Source organism: Ooceraea biroi, chromosome 3 (genome assembly GCF_003672135.1).
Source record: "Ooceraea biroi isolate clonal line C1 chromosome 3, Obir_v5.4, whole genome shotgun sequence".
Lineage (NCBI taxonomy): Eukaryota > Metazoa > Arthropoda > Insecta > Hymenoptera > Formicidae > Ooceraea > Ooceraea biroi.
In genome coordinates this window covers 5,912,919-5,930,143 of record NC_039508.1, presented here as the reverse complement: position 1 = coordinate 5,930,143, position 17,225 = coordinate 5,912,919, and the positions used below count along the sequence as shown (strand labels likewise).

General features: G+C 47.9%; 1 protein-coding gene across 3 annotated transcripts in view; it reads right to left on the bottom strand.

The window, feature by feature from the left end:
• LOC105277497 (POU domain protein 2) overlaps positions 1-17,225 on the bottom strand; it is a 120,691-nt gene that overhangs the window by 88,527 nt on the left and 14,939 nt on the right. For 2 of the 3 annotated variants that reach the window (XM_011335885.3, XM_011335888.3), the window contains exon 2: positions 6,341-6,373. The exons of the other annotated variant lie outside the window; for it this stretch is intronic. In XM_011335885.3, the coding sequence (XP_011334187.1) occupies positions 6,341-6,373 (33 nt within the window). The remainder of the gene's footprint in view (positions 1-6,340; positions 6,374-17,225) is intronic. 3 annotated transcript variants of the gene reach the window in all.

Genomic DNA, 17,225 nt, shown 5'->3' with positions numbered 1-17,225 from the left:
GCTACCTTTTCGATTTCCTCCGCTTTCGCGTCTCGTCGGGTCTCTGCGCTGTGGGCCCACCTGGTCCGACAAAGAGAGAGGCCACGGCGCGAACCGGAAGCTAATCCTACGCACAATGTCCACCGCGTCGCGGCTCGGCGCGACGCGTGAAGTTACCTCCAGTGTCGGTGTCATTGTTCGCTTGATTGCTTCTGGGCAGCTCTACGAAGCTCGCTTGTGCGACTTTGCCTTTTATCGGGCCGCGATTAGACTCGCCGCGCACGAGCGTCACACAGGTAGGAGCAATTCTCCCGTGCCACTCTCGCGCGGCACCTGCGCTATTCTCGAAATACCGTAAAACCGTGTAAATACGGGATTACAAAACCCTCCGGGAAAAATATTCTAAACGCGAAATGTGAGACGCGCGGCAAACTGATTTACGCATTCTTGCGGTTTGAGGAATTGCTACGTCGTGACGTCACCGTTTATAACTGCGCGGATGAAATGATGCATAAGTCGGAGGAGCGTTTCGAAGCGCGCGAAGTCCCGCCGACACGGCGGACAATTCCAGTCGCCGCGCTAATAGAAGTTGAATTACGATAATAAAGTGTCCTAGCGAGGCGAAGTGGCGTCCATTAGTTACGTTCGAGGGTCTTCGAGGGAGAAGAAACGAACCTGCTCCAGATCCGCTGGGAGTCGGGACGCGCCGTCTTTGCAGCGTCATCGCGGCTTGCCACGATACAAAGAGACAACGCCACCGTCGCCGCCGCGAGGGGGACGACGACCCGAAAAAGTGGCTATGCTAAATAATAGTGCTTCCGTCGGGCCGTCGTCCGCATAGTTCATTCATGAATCCGGATTCGGTATGCCTGCGGAGCGGCGAGGACGCGTCGAGAATCAAACGGGGAATAATGGATCGAGAGAATTCGTCGACGTGGTCTACACTCTGGATCGACTGCGGGGCCCCCCGAGTTAAATTCACCTGGTAATCATTTTTTTTTCCTCCAGCGCACCAATCCCGCTGACGAACGAGATTGCCGATAATCACCGGAAAGGTGACGAAGCCAATAAGCAACCCAAAGTAGTCCAAGAGATGATTATATTCAAATGAAACACCGCAGTGACCAGGACGCACGTAGACCCGAGATTCTGATGAAGCTCGTTCCTATTTTCTCGCGGACTCGTAAGGAGGACGAGTACGCGAAACACGTCGTACAATCGTAAATCGATCGGGCGAGCTGAAATTTTATCCCCACTACGGTGCAGTCAATTTTGCGCGATAAAGCTTCGCCTATCGAACGGCGCGCTCGTTCACGGATGAAACGAGGTGCCGTTCCATCGGCAATACTCGAAGGAAGAAAAACGTCTTTCCACTCTTCCTCGTCCAGCTCTCCCGTCGTGTCCATCCAGTCTCCTTCTCCCCTTCTCTCTCTTTCTCTCTTTTAAAGCGGGAAAATAACCAGAAAGAGAGAAAGAGAGAGAGGAAACACGGATGCGTATACCTGCGTTCTCAGGTTGGTTTCCAGGAAATGCGGCAATCTACGAATTTGCGTAGGACATAGGAAAATTATTATGGCGGTGAACCACTACGTTGTCAGGCATCATCATCTTTTTCGTGTCCTCCCCCTATGCTCTTTTTTTTCCCAAAGAGATGCGGTCACTGCCTGTGCTCTTTAATGGGACCAAAGGACTGCCTGAACGGCGCCACCGTTTTCACAGCGAAGTGACGGCAGACCCAACATCATCCGCAGGTGCCGGGTGCAACCCCGAACTACGTCATGATGCGTTCCCTGTCGTGAGGTGACGAAGGTGAATGGACATCGCTTCCCGAGAGATGGCCCGGATAAAGCGAGACGAGCGTCACGTCGTTTCTCATATTCGCTCGTTAACAGATTCCGGAAACTCTCGCATACCATCGCCGACTGAATGACTCTGCTCGGCTGCGGTCGCGTATGCAAATTCACACGCGCTGACAAGGGGGGATAATTACAGAAATTACAAAGCGCGACCGCTTTGAAGTGCGTTACAACACAGTTTCCGACTTTTACGTACGTATCTGCGCGAGCGTGAGACGGTCGGCGGCAATCGGCGTACATTTTATTCCTTCACTCTCATTCTTTCGGAACAAAACGCGTGTCTCATTTATCAACACGCGAGGCTGTCTCTGCAGCGAGCTCGTCAAAATCGGTTACCTGCGCCCGCCGTGAATCCCGTCAATCCCCAAATAGGGTACAGGCTTGCACGCGCATGTTACCTGTCCGGCTCGTTGAACCTCGTTGACCAATTTGGAAAGGGCAAGAGGATGCACGAGGGGGCCTTCTCTCTAAGACCGGTGGCATCAACGTTTTCTTGCGCACCCACCGAACAAGTTCGAGATAGACCGGTACATTCGCAGAGGGAAGAAAGAAGGAATCTCGTAACGGGATAGACTGGCGATCGGGCGTCATCGTAGCACAGTCGCATTCCGATACGTAACGGCGTAAAGAGCGTATATCGCGTATATCCTGGGACGACGGGAACGCGTACTGTGAATAGGCAACGATCACCGTCGGTTATATCAAATTTCTCGGAAGGGAGTGCTCTCGGGAGGCGCGCATACAGTTTTTGAGAGAGCCGCGTGGAAAAGAGCAGCAGCAACGGCGGCTTCGTCGGTGCTCCGCGAGCGGAATGACTGTTCGCGGAAGAAATTTCTTCGATCTTGCGCGCTCGCGAGAACCGTAATAGATCCCTCCCCCCGCGGAGAATCCGCTTCTCTGCTTCGCAGACTCCTTGCAAATTAGATCGAGCTTGGATCTGCGGAGGGCTTCCGGTCGATACCAGTTTTTAGAGACGCGTCCAGATCATTTTCAAGCGTGCGACGTCGGTCGATCCGCGTCGATCTCTCTCCTCGATCGACGAGGATAACCGACGCACGGGGATCCACAGGTTGAGAATCCGCGCCGATTCCCCTGTTTGGATTCCAATTATTCAGCGGCGTGTCCCGAAACTCTCAATTCTTCGTGAATCCTGACCCTTCGCCTCTTCCTTCGAACCTTCCCTTTTTCCTGCCGCGCTTCCCCCACGTCCTTTCCGCCCTTCTTCTGCATAGATAATGAACCGCGAAAAGGAAGCGAGGCAGGCCGCACACAGCCCGCTATCGTCGCGGACGCGAACCGGCGAACGAAAAAACTTCACCTTCCACCCCGACCGACGTTCACCCACGCCATTTCCTGCTCGCGGAGAGTACCTGCCCATAATCATTATTATTCGCAGCCAAATAGCCGATGGCTCTCTTTTCCCCCACCCTCGCGCGCGCCCCGTTGATTAATCTCCTTATCTTGAAAATATCGAGGCGCTCAATGCGCGGCTGCTCTGGCGAGATCGAAATACGGTACTTGAGGTGGCTAAAGCGGAGGAGGGTTACTCCGTGACAAGAAATTTCTGTAATCACGCGAGTAAAACCTCGAGGATAATGGCACCGTACCGAAAAACAATCGCAATCCGTGTAATAGATATATGTATATCTGGGCTCTCTTATTAAGAGGAAATTGCATGCTTCCATTGTACTTTATTACTTGTGCAAGATACTAGGTAAAATGACTCAGGCACCGGCGCATACGACGCACATAGACAGAACTTTCCTTTAATTTGGAAGAGGAACGCCGCGGGGCAGGCGATGAGGAAGATAGCGATGCACGCCGAATGCAAAGTACCGGCGAGAGGTCGCAATTCGTAAAGCCGAGCTGCTGCTCCGTCACCTTCGCAGGTAGTTGGTAGACGACGACGTCGAGAGAAAAGGACTCGGTTACTGATGAGGGGAAGAGAGACGGAGAGGCGGTACGGAGAGGAGGGTGAAGAGAGAAAGGTATATTCCGACAGGGAGGTGGGACAGAGTGAGGAGACGTGGAAGTAGCAGGGCGAAGAAGAGGAGAGTAAAGGCCCCGGGCGAGGTCACCCACCGCCCCCGCCCCCCTCACTCCCCCGCACACCCTGATTATCCGCCGCCGGGGGCGGGACGCTCTGTAATGAGCATCGAAGAGGTGCTCAACCTCTCCGACTGGTCGGTAAATTTTCCTGGCTGACATCAAAGACAAACTCAAAAATCTTCTGACGTGTCCATCTGTCTCTTTCTTTTGTCCTGACAATGCGAGTTCCCTCTTGTACTTTTCTTTGACATATATCGTACGCGAATGGTTATTTAAAAAATAAATTATGCGTTTCAAAAATGTGAAAGGAATGAGACATTCCAGATATAATAAATTATTTGAAACATCGCTTTCTATTTTTCTATGTAATACACGAATCGAGAATTAATTCTCAGAATGTCGAACATGTATAGATTGATTTGCAAAATTAAAATATTCAAATTTATTGTTGTTGTCAAATCGATCAAAATTAGAATAGAACAGCAGGAAGCGATGAAAATTGACAGAATGGTAATCGTTTGAATAGCGGAGCGATGCGGCGTCGCAGACTGTCTGCGAAGACACCCGGATGATCGAGCGATGTTATTTTAAGTTTTCCGTGGGGGCCCTCGGCGTGCTTTCCCGCCTCGCCCTAATCGGCCTGTCAGCCACCCCCGTGGCGTGGGGTCGATGAACCACCCCCGCAACGTTTAATACACACGCGCGCGATTTCACCGATCGGGAGAGGAGCCGCCTGACACGACCCCCCACGGACAAGATTCGCCCTTTTTTTCTCTCTTTCCGACATCGAGATTCGCGACGAGGATTCATGCCCCTCGAGGGGTTAGATTCAAAACGCTTTACACTCTCATAACCGGGACCTGTTGATTCGACAACCCCCGAAAATCTCAACATCGCCTCGACACCCCGTCGAAACGTGTGTTACAAGAGCCCTCCAGCGCATGCTCGTCCAGAAGCGCCTTACTGATGCGAATAATTCTTTATTCCAGCTACAAGTAAAGCATCCTGCTCGGACAAATGATGCACTGAAAAAATTTAATGAAGGAGGGAAGGTCTGCTGTCATCGCGGAATATCCCGTTCCTACCATACGATACAAACGACCGAGAATCTTGTGGATATTCCGCCACCATTAGCAACGCAACACCTATAGTACCTACGACTGTTCTCAAACGCACGATAGACCGTGAAGATGGAGTTGCTTCAGGAAAGTTAGAATGCCCTCGCAGGGACGCGCGGCTCGTTTGATGGCTAGCTCCTTCTCCGTCCAGGACCGTCCACGTGTTTCCACCGGATGGCCGTTTACACCATCAGGTTTGGTGGTACATATTATATACCCGGGGAAGAGGTAGCAGAAGAAGAGACGGTTGAGGAACGAGGACAAACGAAGCCAAAGGCTGCAGAGACAGAGCGGGAACGAGAGCAGGGGGACGGTGGAGGAACGAGGAAGGAGAGAAAGATAGACCGTTGCTTTCTCGGTCTCCGGCGTGCTTATTGCGTGATATTAGCCACGGTGGCTGCCGCCACTGCTGGGATAATCATAATCTCGAAAGGGGGACAAAACACAGGCCCCGAATCGCATAACGCTGAATTTTACGACTTCTGGCATAGAGGAGACGCGACCGGATGCAACGCGGCTTTTTATGCTCTTCTAACAGCCCCCGACTTGATATCACGCTCGGAGATGGACGGCTTTTCGAAATGTCTGTCCGACCGCGTCTTTTCGCTTGCCCGTCATTGAATGAGTATCAGAGTGCCAACAAAGGTGCAAAGTACCAAGAGCAAAAGAGTTAACAATCTTGCACACTCGTAAAAGTCATGAAAAATTATATTTTTTCTGTTTTCTTCACCAAGTAATTTATAGGAAATAGTTTATGTATACAGAAGCGTTGTTATATATTTTAAAATATGCATAAAATATGCATAAAAAGAGAGAAGAGCCATCGGTATTGTTATAAAAATGTGGATACTTATTATCAACAATCTAAAGTACTCGAGTTGCCTTTTAGCCGAGTTTGGTATATTCGCGATACAAAACCTGTCGTTCACCGGCACTTTCCGCTTGAAGTAGCGTTATTCCGAGAATTCGGTCTAATTTACGCGTTTGCATAGGCGCACGATCGAGCTTGGTACGCGCTATAAAAGAAACAGAGGGAGAGAGGAAGAAAGAGAGAGGGAAAGAAAGAGAGAGAGAGAGAGAGAACGGGCACCCAACGGCGTTACATCGCGTTTCGCAATGCCGTATGAAATCAACGGCGAATGAGGCACTGAATGGAAGCGAATTGCGCGAGTCGACGGCGAGTCAAGTCAACGCGACTCGAAGCGCATGGACTGCGTAATGGGAGGCATATTTTTTTTCACGGAAGGTACTGAATAGAAGGTTCCGCGACGATTTTTCTACCGGCGTAAATACTACGGTCTCGTAATCTCTGGGAAATTGAGATCGTGAGTCACTCACCGTAAGGTCGCTCCGCTACGTGTTCGCACGGGTCTGCAACAGAAAGCATTCGCATTCGATCAGCCATGGCTCTGTGACCATAAGCGGGGCGATTAATTATTCGTAGTGGGTTACTAGCTAGCCTTTTGGGTCTTTCAGGCACCCGCTGCGATCAAGATAGGACACAGCGTAGCGTTTCCCACACGCGTGGACGAGCATCGCGATTATTAATTAAAATTTTTTTAAATCCAAATGAGACGATATCGTAAGATGAGATAGGATCCTGTCTCTGTGAGGACAGAAAACCTTATGTACAGGATAAAATTTTGAAATTATCTCCTAGAAATCATCGGAGAAAATATTCTCGCTGTAATGTAATTCTATCCCATCTTAAGGTAGTAATGCCCGTGATGGATGTAAACTCGATGGTCCATTACGCGGCCTGATACATACGGAAATAATGGAATGTGATGCATCGCATCCAATTGTCATAATCTCGAATAATTAGCTGCTATACTGCCGGCAGAGTAATAACTATATTTCCGTCTCTGTTCGACGAAAGTATCGACCAACAAGGCTGAGTGTGCATGTGCTGCACATCATCGAGAACCTCGAGCTGATTCGCATCGAAGGAAACAATGTGTTAAATTACACGAGTCACGTCGCGCAGAGGAAGCCACAGCGGATAATTTTGCCGTCGATTTTTAATTTCCCATCCTTTCAATGACAGAGGGCCGCGCTACGCACATCGATACGCCCGTTCATCCATGACGATTGCGGCGCACGGCCGTGATTCATACCCGATACAATCGACGCAATCCCGACGCAATCGCAGACCCGTTCAAGCGCGCCGGCTTGCTTTTTTTTTCTTCCCGTAATTTGCATACGTTCGGAGAAAATTCCCGCGATAATTTATCTAGTCGCGAGTTCCCGCCGCGCGGCTGAAGGAGTCGATCGCCGTAAGTGATTTCTAACTGACCGCGAGACTCGCTTGTAATCCGCGCTTGTAATGGCGATCTTACGTAACGCCGTAGATCCTCGCTAATGTACCGAGCCGGCTAATAGCGTCGTCTTGGGGCCCGCGAGCAGATCGGGCCCGAAGGCACGCGTCGTCGTCATCGCCTTCGCGATCATCTTCGCGATCATCGTCTTCATCGTCGTCGCGGTCGCATGCGGCCAGTGCGTAAAGGCGAGGAAGTTTTAAATGGTGGCCAACCGGCACCTGCTAAAGCCGAGAGATCGGCTCGGCAGGAGCCGGTAAATGTCTCACTCAAGGCGCTCGTACGCGGCTTTAATGGAAGCCGCTAGGTAGGTCATCGGCTGTCATAAACGCTTACCCGTCCAAGTTTCCTCGGCGGCGCGGAGCGTGTTAATAGCCTCATTAGATATCGTGGCCCAGTGACGTATCGCGATTGATCGGAGACCACGGACGCGGGATCCCGTGATTTCTTAGGTTTAGGCACACAACGTCGTCCGTGGAAACGGACATTATTATGTAAGGCTCAACCCGCGCAAGCGCGACTCTCTTTTTCATAGTTCCTTTTCACACAAAAAGAAATCTTTTTCTAGTTATCATTACCACCGGCAAATGAGATGTACGTAAGATGTATTAATTCCATTTTCATTAAACACCATGTGACTTATTCGAGTATAAAATCGTAAACGTGTAACCATTAATTTCACCGGAGCAAAATATAGAGTGAATGAATAAAGCGTGAAATGAGGCGACGTATTTGCGTAATTATGTCATAACCGTTCTCCTCTAACGTCGTTTTTCACACAGGATATACCGGCATTATCTTTTTTCGACGAATTATGACATGGACTTTTACAGTCGTTAGCTCGGCATTAGCGTCGATGAGATACGCTATTCCCAGGCTGTCAACCATTCAACTATTGACCGTATCAAATGTTGCTTAAGTTTGTTATTAATTAACCCTTCAACTCCACCAGCATGAATTGAATTCGTGCAATTATTTGGATAACATTGTCCCATTGTACAAATATGTTCGTGTGTTTTCCTGCTGAATTGTTATTGCAGATTTTGTTATGAATTTTAGCAGGCAATTTTATGCATAGCACATGTAGCACAGCGAGAATACACAATGACTATGAGAATATTTAAATTTCATATGAATTGTTCGCCTCTGACAAAAATATAATAATAACATAATCGTTTTATTTTTAAACTACATTAGCATATAAAATATGTATTAAGTATATGAATGCAGGAAGTAAAAAAATGAATGCAGTAAAAAGATCTGTTAATTTGTTGTTGCCCCGACGCGTTTATGTCTCTCGTTTTACATTCTCCTCTTCCTCTAAATATAGAAATCATATTTAGAAATAAAACATTATAATTATGTATAGTATTATTTAAATACTAATATATACAGAAAATATTATTCCTCGGCTTTACAAAAATACGAAAATATTGCTACACTATTATTGAAAGGCAGCACGACTCTAAATAAAAACGGACATTAAATTCTTGAGCAAATAAAGTGTTCTCCTTGGTAGCAATCCGTTATTGTCTCCACATTAACTGGCGTCCTTGGCGATTAGAATAATATTACATTTATACGTGCGCTCAACGTGCCAAAATAACGTTCATTTGCCCGCGCGTTCATCATCCGCATAAACGGCGCGAAATTCCGGCACTGCGACGATCTTCCAAGAATCCCGACGTCAATATTGGAGTCAGTCAAGCAATGTCGCGGCACTGAACGTGTTCAGTTTCATCGGTCACCGTGTAAGCGCATGCCTTCATTCGATCGTGTATTATGTGCGTATATCTCCGATGGCACCCGGTCCGCGATCGAACGCGCAGATTACGCTCGACGGGACGAAACGTCCTGCATCGGGAATTCCGGTGGATCCACCGCCGAGACGTTGACAATCCCGCAGATGTGAAAATAAAAATAAAGAAAAAAAAAGAAAAGATACACCCGCACCCGGTCGCCCATCCGTCCGTCCGTACGTTTGTCCATTCCATCGCTAATCGGCGATCACTGCGAGCGTCGTCGTATTCTAATATTTTCCGTGAAGCGTCGCGCGCCATCGCGAATTCTGATTGAGCGGCGACCGGGGGCCGGAGTCGGGTGCCGGTGTGCACATCGAGGCCCCGAAGGTGCCAACGGGGTCGGCAGCGATGGTCGATAAATATTAAACGGCCTTCCACCTGTCGCGTCGTCATCGTCATCGCGTCGGAGGGACGGAGGGACCGAGCACTTCCGAGAGGGAGATGACTGAATGTTAATTAGCGAGGCGTGACAAGTGTTAAGTAATCCATCCATCTACCTGCAACGGGATGGAGGGGCCCGCCTAACCTCGCTCGGTAATTAACGCGACACTCGGGGGCCCGGCACCATCGGCGGAACACGGCCCGTTCTTGCGAGCAAGCATGCGCAATTAACCGACGATTTAACAGTTAACCCCGGGAACAGGTGGGCGGCGAAATCGACCCTCGTGACCTCGTGGCGTTTTACGAAAATGTCTAGGTAAAATAATGTCTGTAATATTTACTTTCGTAAGTGACGATCCGAATAGAGGCTTTTCAAACTGAATATTCTGCGCTCAGTACAAGTGTGCAAGTCGAGATATTTGACGATTTATAGTGAGGAACGATGGAAGCAATAAAGATAGGACGAAATAACCTTATTTTTAAGGTTATTTCGTTTAAAGGATTTACTTACCACGCATGTGGTTGAAATATGTATCAGTGTAGTTCCGCAATATTATTTCAATTCCAAGCACTTAATAGAAAGAAAGCGAATCGATTGGAACTCTAAGAATAATCGCAGTTCTTCAAACCGTCGCGCAATATACTCAGAATATTCCTGTCGAGGCTCGAAATAGCAATTAGCTCTAAATAGCAACTTATGAACCAGAGTCAAATCAAATCACAATATTATGAAAAAAGTGTGCGTCGTGTCGTCATCATGAATAACACGACAGGCAAGCTTCTTATATTAATTAGTTACATATTGATTAGTACGCGGTCGATTTTGCAGTCTACAAAAGTTCGTAGCTTTGATTCGAAGTCATGTCGAGAATGCTCCAAGCATTTTCTGCGTTCCTTTCAAAGATGAAATCTCGCGCGGGAAAGTATCGGGAATGCCAAGTGCAAACAATCGGGTTTCGCATCAATTAATTAGTATATAATATTTGCTACTGTTGCTTATTGAATAGCAGTGTTCATGATTAAGCCATGAAGCGAGGCATCAATCTGCTGCGTGTTATCGCGAGGTCATTGTCGTGCAAATGAAGGCTTATATACGTGAAACGATTCTTCTATAACGAAATTCTATAACGAGAGAAACTCTTCTATAAAATTCCGAGCCTAAACCACGTGATAAATGTCGCGCGATAAACGCGTTACAAGTGTGATAAGTGCCGTGCAAAGTGGCGAGCGGTCCTAATTAGCGTCATTTCTCCAATCGACTCAGGTCCACGGAAAGCAGTGCCCGGAGCAGCCCGACGACGAGCGGATAACGGCGTTAGCATGCGGTGAATCGACTCTGGTGAGTACACACAGTTATATTCTCATCGCTAATTGCTCATTTACTCTGATCACGACAAATTGACGCCGTAGTGTCGTAGTGGCACGCTTTGGCGCAAACTGCCGAGAATTAAATAATATTTCGTCAGAAAATGGAAGCGTTTCTTTAAGCGAGTTTTCCTTCTTCACGGGACCCGGCGACGCTGATCCAAGAGAAATTTAACGTACGATCTGATTAAATCCGTGCGTCTTAATATCGGTGCGAGGTATACGCTCGCGTATATACATACATATATAAACGTCATAACGCGGTCTCGATCTTGGTACCACGTCCGTAATGAAACCGGTCGCCGTGACGCGTCGACTTGTATTAATTAGAATGCCGGATCCGATGGCTCGCCGCAGATAAACGGCACGGTGCAACGTTACAATGTTACCAAACAATGCCGCCGTTGGTCCCGGACTGTACAGCGTCGCGGTACAACGCCGCCGATATCTGCATTAAAGGGAACATTTACATCTTCGGAGAGCGGGCAGCTCGACGGGCCCCGCATCCGCGATCGCCGGTCAAACCGCCGAATCATAGCCGAGCCGATGCCCGCTTGTCGATTAGATGTATCAGTGTAATTAACAACAAACAATGGCCACGAGAGACGCGCGGGTCTGATATCGCGTATTAATCGATTACCCTCGCCCAGTCGGGCCCCGGAGATATGCGCCGGGGCCGGCTGTTAATCATCACTGCGGGTGCGTTTGTACCACCGACGTCTGTTACTTCTTTTATTTTCATTTATTTCTTTTTCTTTCGTTCTTCTTCTCGTCGTGAGAGAGGAAGACCCGATAAGCCTGAACGTACGTACGTGTGGTACGTAGCTCTGAGGACTTCTTCCGCTAACTACCTTCGTGACACGTCATTCGCTTCTCCGTCGCTGCCTCCCGCACACGGAATGCCAGAAACGACATAACGATCTCGTTTGCCCACCGCGAATTCCGCTTCTCATGGCGACGTATCGCGCGACCATCTATCGATTAACCGATTACTTGCAATATTTGAGGAGTGGCGAGCTGAAACGAGGCCCCGTGCCTCGGAAACGCGCGGGCCCACTGCGTGAACACGCATGTCGCACACTCTAAACTCTAAACAAATAAGTGGTTCAATGCTTGCATCATACATGTACGACTGCAAGACATCGGTATCTGTGAGAATCATTCGCATCCACGTTTATCGCTTTTCAATATCAATAAGAAACATTTTTATTAACACACATGGGAGATTTGAAAGATTATCTATATTGTATATTATAATCTCATTTTAGCTAAATTTATAAAATAAAAATTATGATATGTAGGTCCAAATTTAATCCACCGTTTTTGCATTTAATTTGCATTTTATGTCAGAACGAACTCGTCTTCCTCTCGCGAATTTCTCACCTAAACTAGGTCGTGAGAGGCGTGAGACTGTGAGAGACCAAATTCGGTACCGTTAAAGGAACAGAGGAATATCTATGCCAAAGTATCGATATTCCTCTCGATGCGAAGTATCGATCATCGCACGCTTGCGTGTGCCCCAGGACGTTCGCGCGGCCGGGGGAGCACCGAGAGGATTGTTTCGCGGTGCCCCTCAGCGGTGCGCTAGAGATCGGAATCATTAGCGGTTATCGATGACCATCAATGTGGAACAGTTTGCGAGCTATCATCAATTAGAGTTAAATAATAGTCCGCGTTGTCCATCCGTTAGGTCACTCGCCGCGTCTACTTCCGGGAGCATCGACTACCATTTTCTGTGACTTATTGCGGTTACACCGAGGCCGACCCCCACCTCCCGTTCAATAACGAGAAGGTCTCGTTTCGGCAATCCTCTATGTATTTTCCTACCGATAGAACTGACATAATTATTCATCGAAAATTATTTGAACCCATTCTTCCGGATGAATCCCGCGTCTTCGACGAAATAAAATGTGATATTTAATTATAATTTAATTTTATCAAAACTTTATCACGTGTAAAGATATATATTTTATCATGTAAACGCCGTATACTTTGAAAATGATAATTGATTAATATATTTGCAAACTCCGGGGAAACTTGTTAATTATCATTTCACGTGATGTGTCGATGACAGTCTCTACCGACACCGACAAGCAAAAAACACGTGTTCCTCTTTGTATCTGACCGTAGCGAATAGAGAATGTCCAGCGCACGACGATCTCCAATACTTCGCTATTCCGTTCACGGTACACTTTACAGCACGAATCGACAAGACCGCGCGATCGGTCACGTACGATTCTACGATTAGCTAGACGAGTTCCACGAGATTCCGTCCGATCAGTTCGCCGGACAGTTGAGCGCAAAAGCGCGAGGCTCTTCCCGTGCGTGATCTTCCTTCGTATGTAATTTGCAAGGCACCAATCAGTAAGAAATATGGCACTATTACGATAGGTAGATTATCCCGCGCTTGTCGCTTATGTTACTTTACATTTGATTACAAACTCAATTAAACGCAGTCATTAAACGATTCCTCTTCGAACCAGAAACCGTGTGAAGATCGATCCATCTCGAAACTATAGTATTGGTACCCGATGCATAAATTAACTTGCGATGGGCGGTACTCAACCGGAAGACCAGGTCGTCGCGTTTCATGCATTTATGGACACACGAGGCACAAAACCGAGTACCGCGAGTACCAGGCACTTCCGTCGTGATCTCGAGGAAGAGACGAGTGCCAACTATCAGACCCGCCCCCGGCTAACAATCCGTCACTGTACCTTTCTCCGTCTAGTCCGGTGAGCCCGAACGTCACGGAAGCTCAACACGAGCGAGCGAGTGAGTCACTATGCCGATGGAAGGAGCATGCAGGATGGAAGATGAGATTTAGCGTATGCGCGTGTAGACGGCAGAAAGAGAGAGACGAGATCGCCGGGAAAGGTAATCAACGAGCGGGAGTGAGGAGGACGAGAACGAGAGAGAAGGAGACGGCAGGTTCGCGAGCGAGGAAAGGAGACCTCAAAGGGGGAAAGGAGAGAGGGATGGAGGAGCGGCGAGCGGGCGAAGAGTGGAGATGAGGTCTCGGTAGTAAAGTCAACGGTTGCCGCCCCGGCAAAAAACTCAAATTGATCAAAATGAGAATTACGTGAGCAAAAAAGTAAGCGACCATGGTGGTAGGCATGCATTTCGTGCCGGGAGAGAGTTTAGGTAGCGAGGACTTGGAGAGAGCGTTGAAAAAGGGAAAGAGAGAGAGAGGAGAGAGAGAGGACTTGGACACAATGGGCCCGCCTAGGATGCGAACAAAAGCTCGAACGACGGCCGCCGATCGTGAGATACGGCGATCCGCGAAACGACGACTTCCTCTCGACCAAAGGACATGCTGTGCGGAAGTAGTAATCATTATCGCATCGACTTATACGCGCAATGGTAGATTTTACGACCGTTCACAGCGTCTCGTAAACCGCCGCTGAACCGCGCGCCGGGTCTTGCGCGCGAACGAGCGCGCGCGCGGCATTTTTACTCCCGCTTGAATCGGGCGCCTTTTTACGGGGATCCGTTCGTGGCGTGAACGTCAAACCCCCTCTTACACCGTTGGTTTTACCAATACACTGTCATCCTTGATGACTGGAGCGGCTTTCTCCGGCGTCATGCTGTCAAAGTCGTATGCCGATATCGAAATCGCTGGTGCGAATTTAAAAGTGCTCGTTTCGAGAGTACATATCGCCAAGTGACGCGCTAATCAGATTACAAGTGTGCAAAAAATATCGACCCGGAAGAACGTATCGTATCTCGCATTTTGTAATCAATTAAAGAACAAGTGAAGAACAGAATTGGTGTGTAATCATCACAATATTTAAAATCATTGTATAGCATAAAAAATTAGTCTGAGAAAATTAGTCAAATATTCTGATTCTGCAATTCGAAAAATTTTTTCAAAGATTTAATTTACCACAGGTTTAAATTATCCGTACTCATTATATAGGTAAAACTTACGAGTGGATTATTGAGGCGTTTAGGTGACGCTTAAATTGCATCAGCTACCGATTCTTGCGTGTTTCAGAACACGTCACGAGCATTTGAGTGTTCACGTCGAGAAAAAGTCGCGTTCTCGGGATTAATCATCTTTGCGCCGCGTGAGAGAAGCTGACGCTATGAGAGTGGACGCGAGCGTTGGTGAAACCGACGAGCGGTTCTAACCGCGCCTTAACGGACGGACTGCAGGGTTTACGATACTTCGCGGAAGTCCACGATCAATAAGTCGATATTAAGATCCAGCTGCGTTGTTGACGACAGTTGGAGTGGCTGGTCCAGGATCGGAAAAATAAGAAAGAGAAACCGATCGGGAAGCGACCGCGTTGCGAAAACTCGTTTGATTATTAGCGGAGTGGCGAGAGGGACCGATAATGCAATGCGATTTTCTGCCGTCTCTGCATCCGCGCGACTCTCGATGAAGTTTTTATGAACGAAATGCTTATTGCTTATGGCTAAATTCCACTTATGGTGGAAATTAAGCGAGATGCACGCTGAGAGAACAATTTTATTGGCACTTAATGTACGGTCCGTTGAGTTGCGTGATCGCCTCTTTCAATTTCCAATTAAGTTAATTAAGTTCCAATTAATTACACGATCGTTTTTCATCCCACAATACTTAAGCCACTTATTCGCTTTAATTCGACGATGCAGCGGTGCGCAATGTCAAATGCAGATAATAATACTGCGGTAAGATACTCGCTCATGTACTTTATATAAGACTTTCATATATAATAATTTTATCCTTACGCATGCACGAGGGAGGAAGAATTTAAATTTACGTTATTAGTGCGCCATTAATTAATCGAGAGTCAATTTAATTAATTATCGTTCTCCACCCCGCATAAAATGTAGCAGATATGAGTGGATGTATGAATAAATAGGCACGTTGAGGAATGAATGATGTATGAATCAAAAGCGAGCATCAGGAACATCCCTTTCGTTATTTTCCATTTCGTGTTATTTTCCTGTTCGCGTGACCCCATTTCCGTGAAAATTCTGCATAAAGCGTCGTCCCGGTGCAACGTTTCGTAGCTGGGATGCTCGGCTACCCTTTACTATTCTCACGCGCAACGCACGCGTGCATTTAGCCGATGAATCACCCGCATGGAACGACCCGTACTGTCGAATGCACGCACGAGCGTAAACATCACGGCGGAACCGCACGGGAAACGTGATTCGAACCCTTTGCGAGGGTGGAGAACGAGATGATAATGTCATCAAGTGAGCCACAGCTGTGTCATCGCGCGTTAATCGGATAATTCGGCATCACGAAGGATAAGTGACACAAAACGTTGATCCGCCATGATGACACACCACGCCGACGTTCCATCAGCAGCATTTTCGCTTAACGAGCGAACGATAACGCCGAAATCGAAATGAGCACGCGCTCGTTGCGCAAGATGAAATCGCGAAATGGCGAAAAATTCGGAACGACGACGCGACGTGACCCTTGCTCTCATGATGCGCTAACAATCACGAATCCACGCCCGGAGCGATTTGAAGGCGAAAAGAAAAATGGGTGAGGGAGTAGGGGGAGGAGGAAGAAGACCGTCGGAATGAAATCACCGGCGTGATGAAGTCGTACGGTCGATTAAGAAGTCACCGGGGAGAGACACGTGCAAGTGGACCTTAAAATATGGCCGCTTACGAGGTGCGGGGGTTAATTACCTCTGTCTTTCTCTGTACGCGCGCCCGCTACAATAATGTATTAACGCGTTTAGGCACGGCCAGTTAATCCCGAGGAACTGCTCAACGCACCGTTAAGCACGCTTGACTCGTTAAGTCGCCTAATATGTACCACCATATACGAGACGTATTATCCTTAAATGTGATCATTGCCCGGAGGAACCGTCCTCGTGCGCTCTTCTCGCGCCGCGCTCTCTAATTGCCGGGTCCGTTCCCTTAAAATATAATTATCATTTCGATTTCCCGTGACGACTCCACGCGGCACCACTGGCGATCGTTAGTCGCGATTGGAACGGCCATTCGTCCACATACACTCTCTCCCTCTTTCTCTTTCTCTCTTTCTTGAATGTGGAAGCCTCGAATATACTTGGTATCCCGTATCATAGATACAGGAACGTGTCCTGTAATGAGGCAGCTCATATTCTGAGTGAAAAAGCGTTAGCACCTCCCTCCCCTTATCCGCCTCGCGTTTCATTTATCTGCGATTAAAATTATAATGTGATTGATCTTGAGACGCCAATCCGTATCATTTGCGAGTAGATTGCTTATGAGCAGTCGACTCGATCTATCGTGGATCGTGGCGAAACGAGATAATTGTAGGAGATAGCGCCACGCTTGAGGCAACTTAAACACGTGGCCAAGTACTAAAATATTCTAGTAAATTTGCACGTTGGAAATAAAGCTATCATTAATCGGTAATTC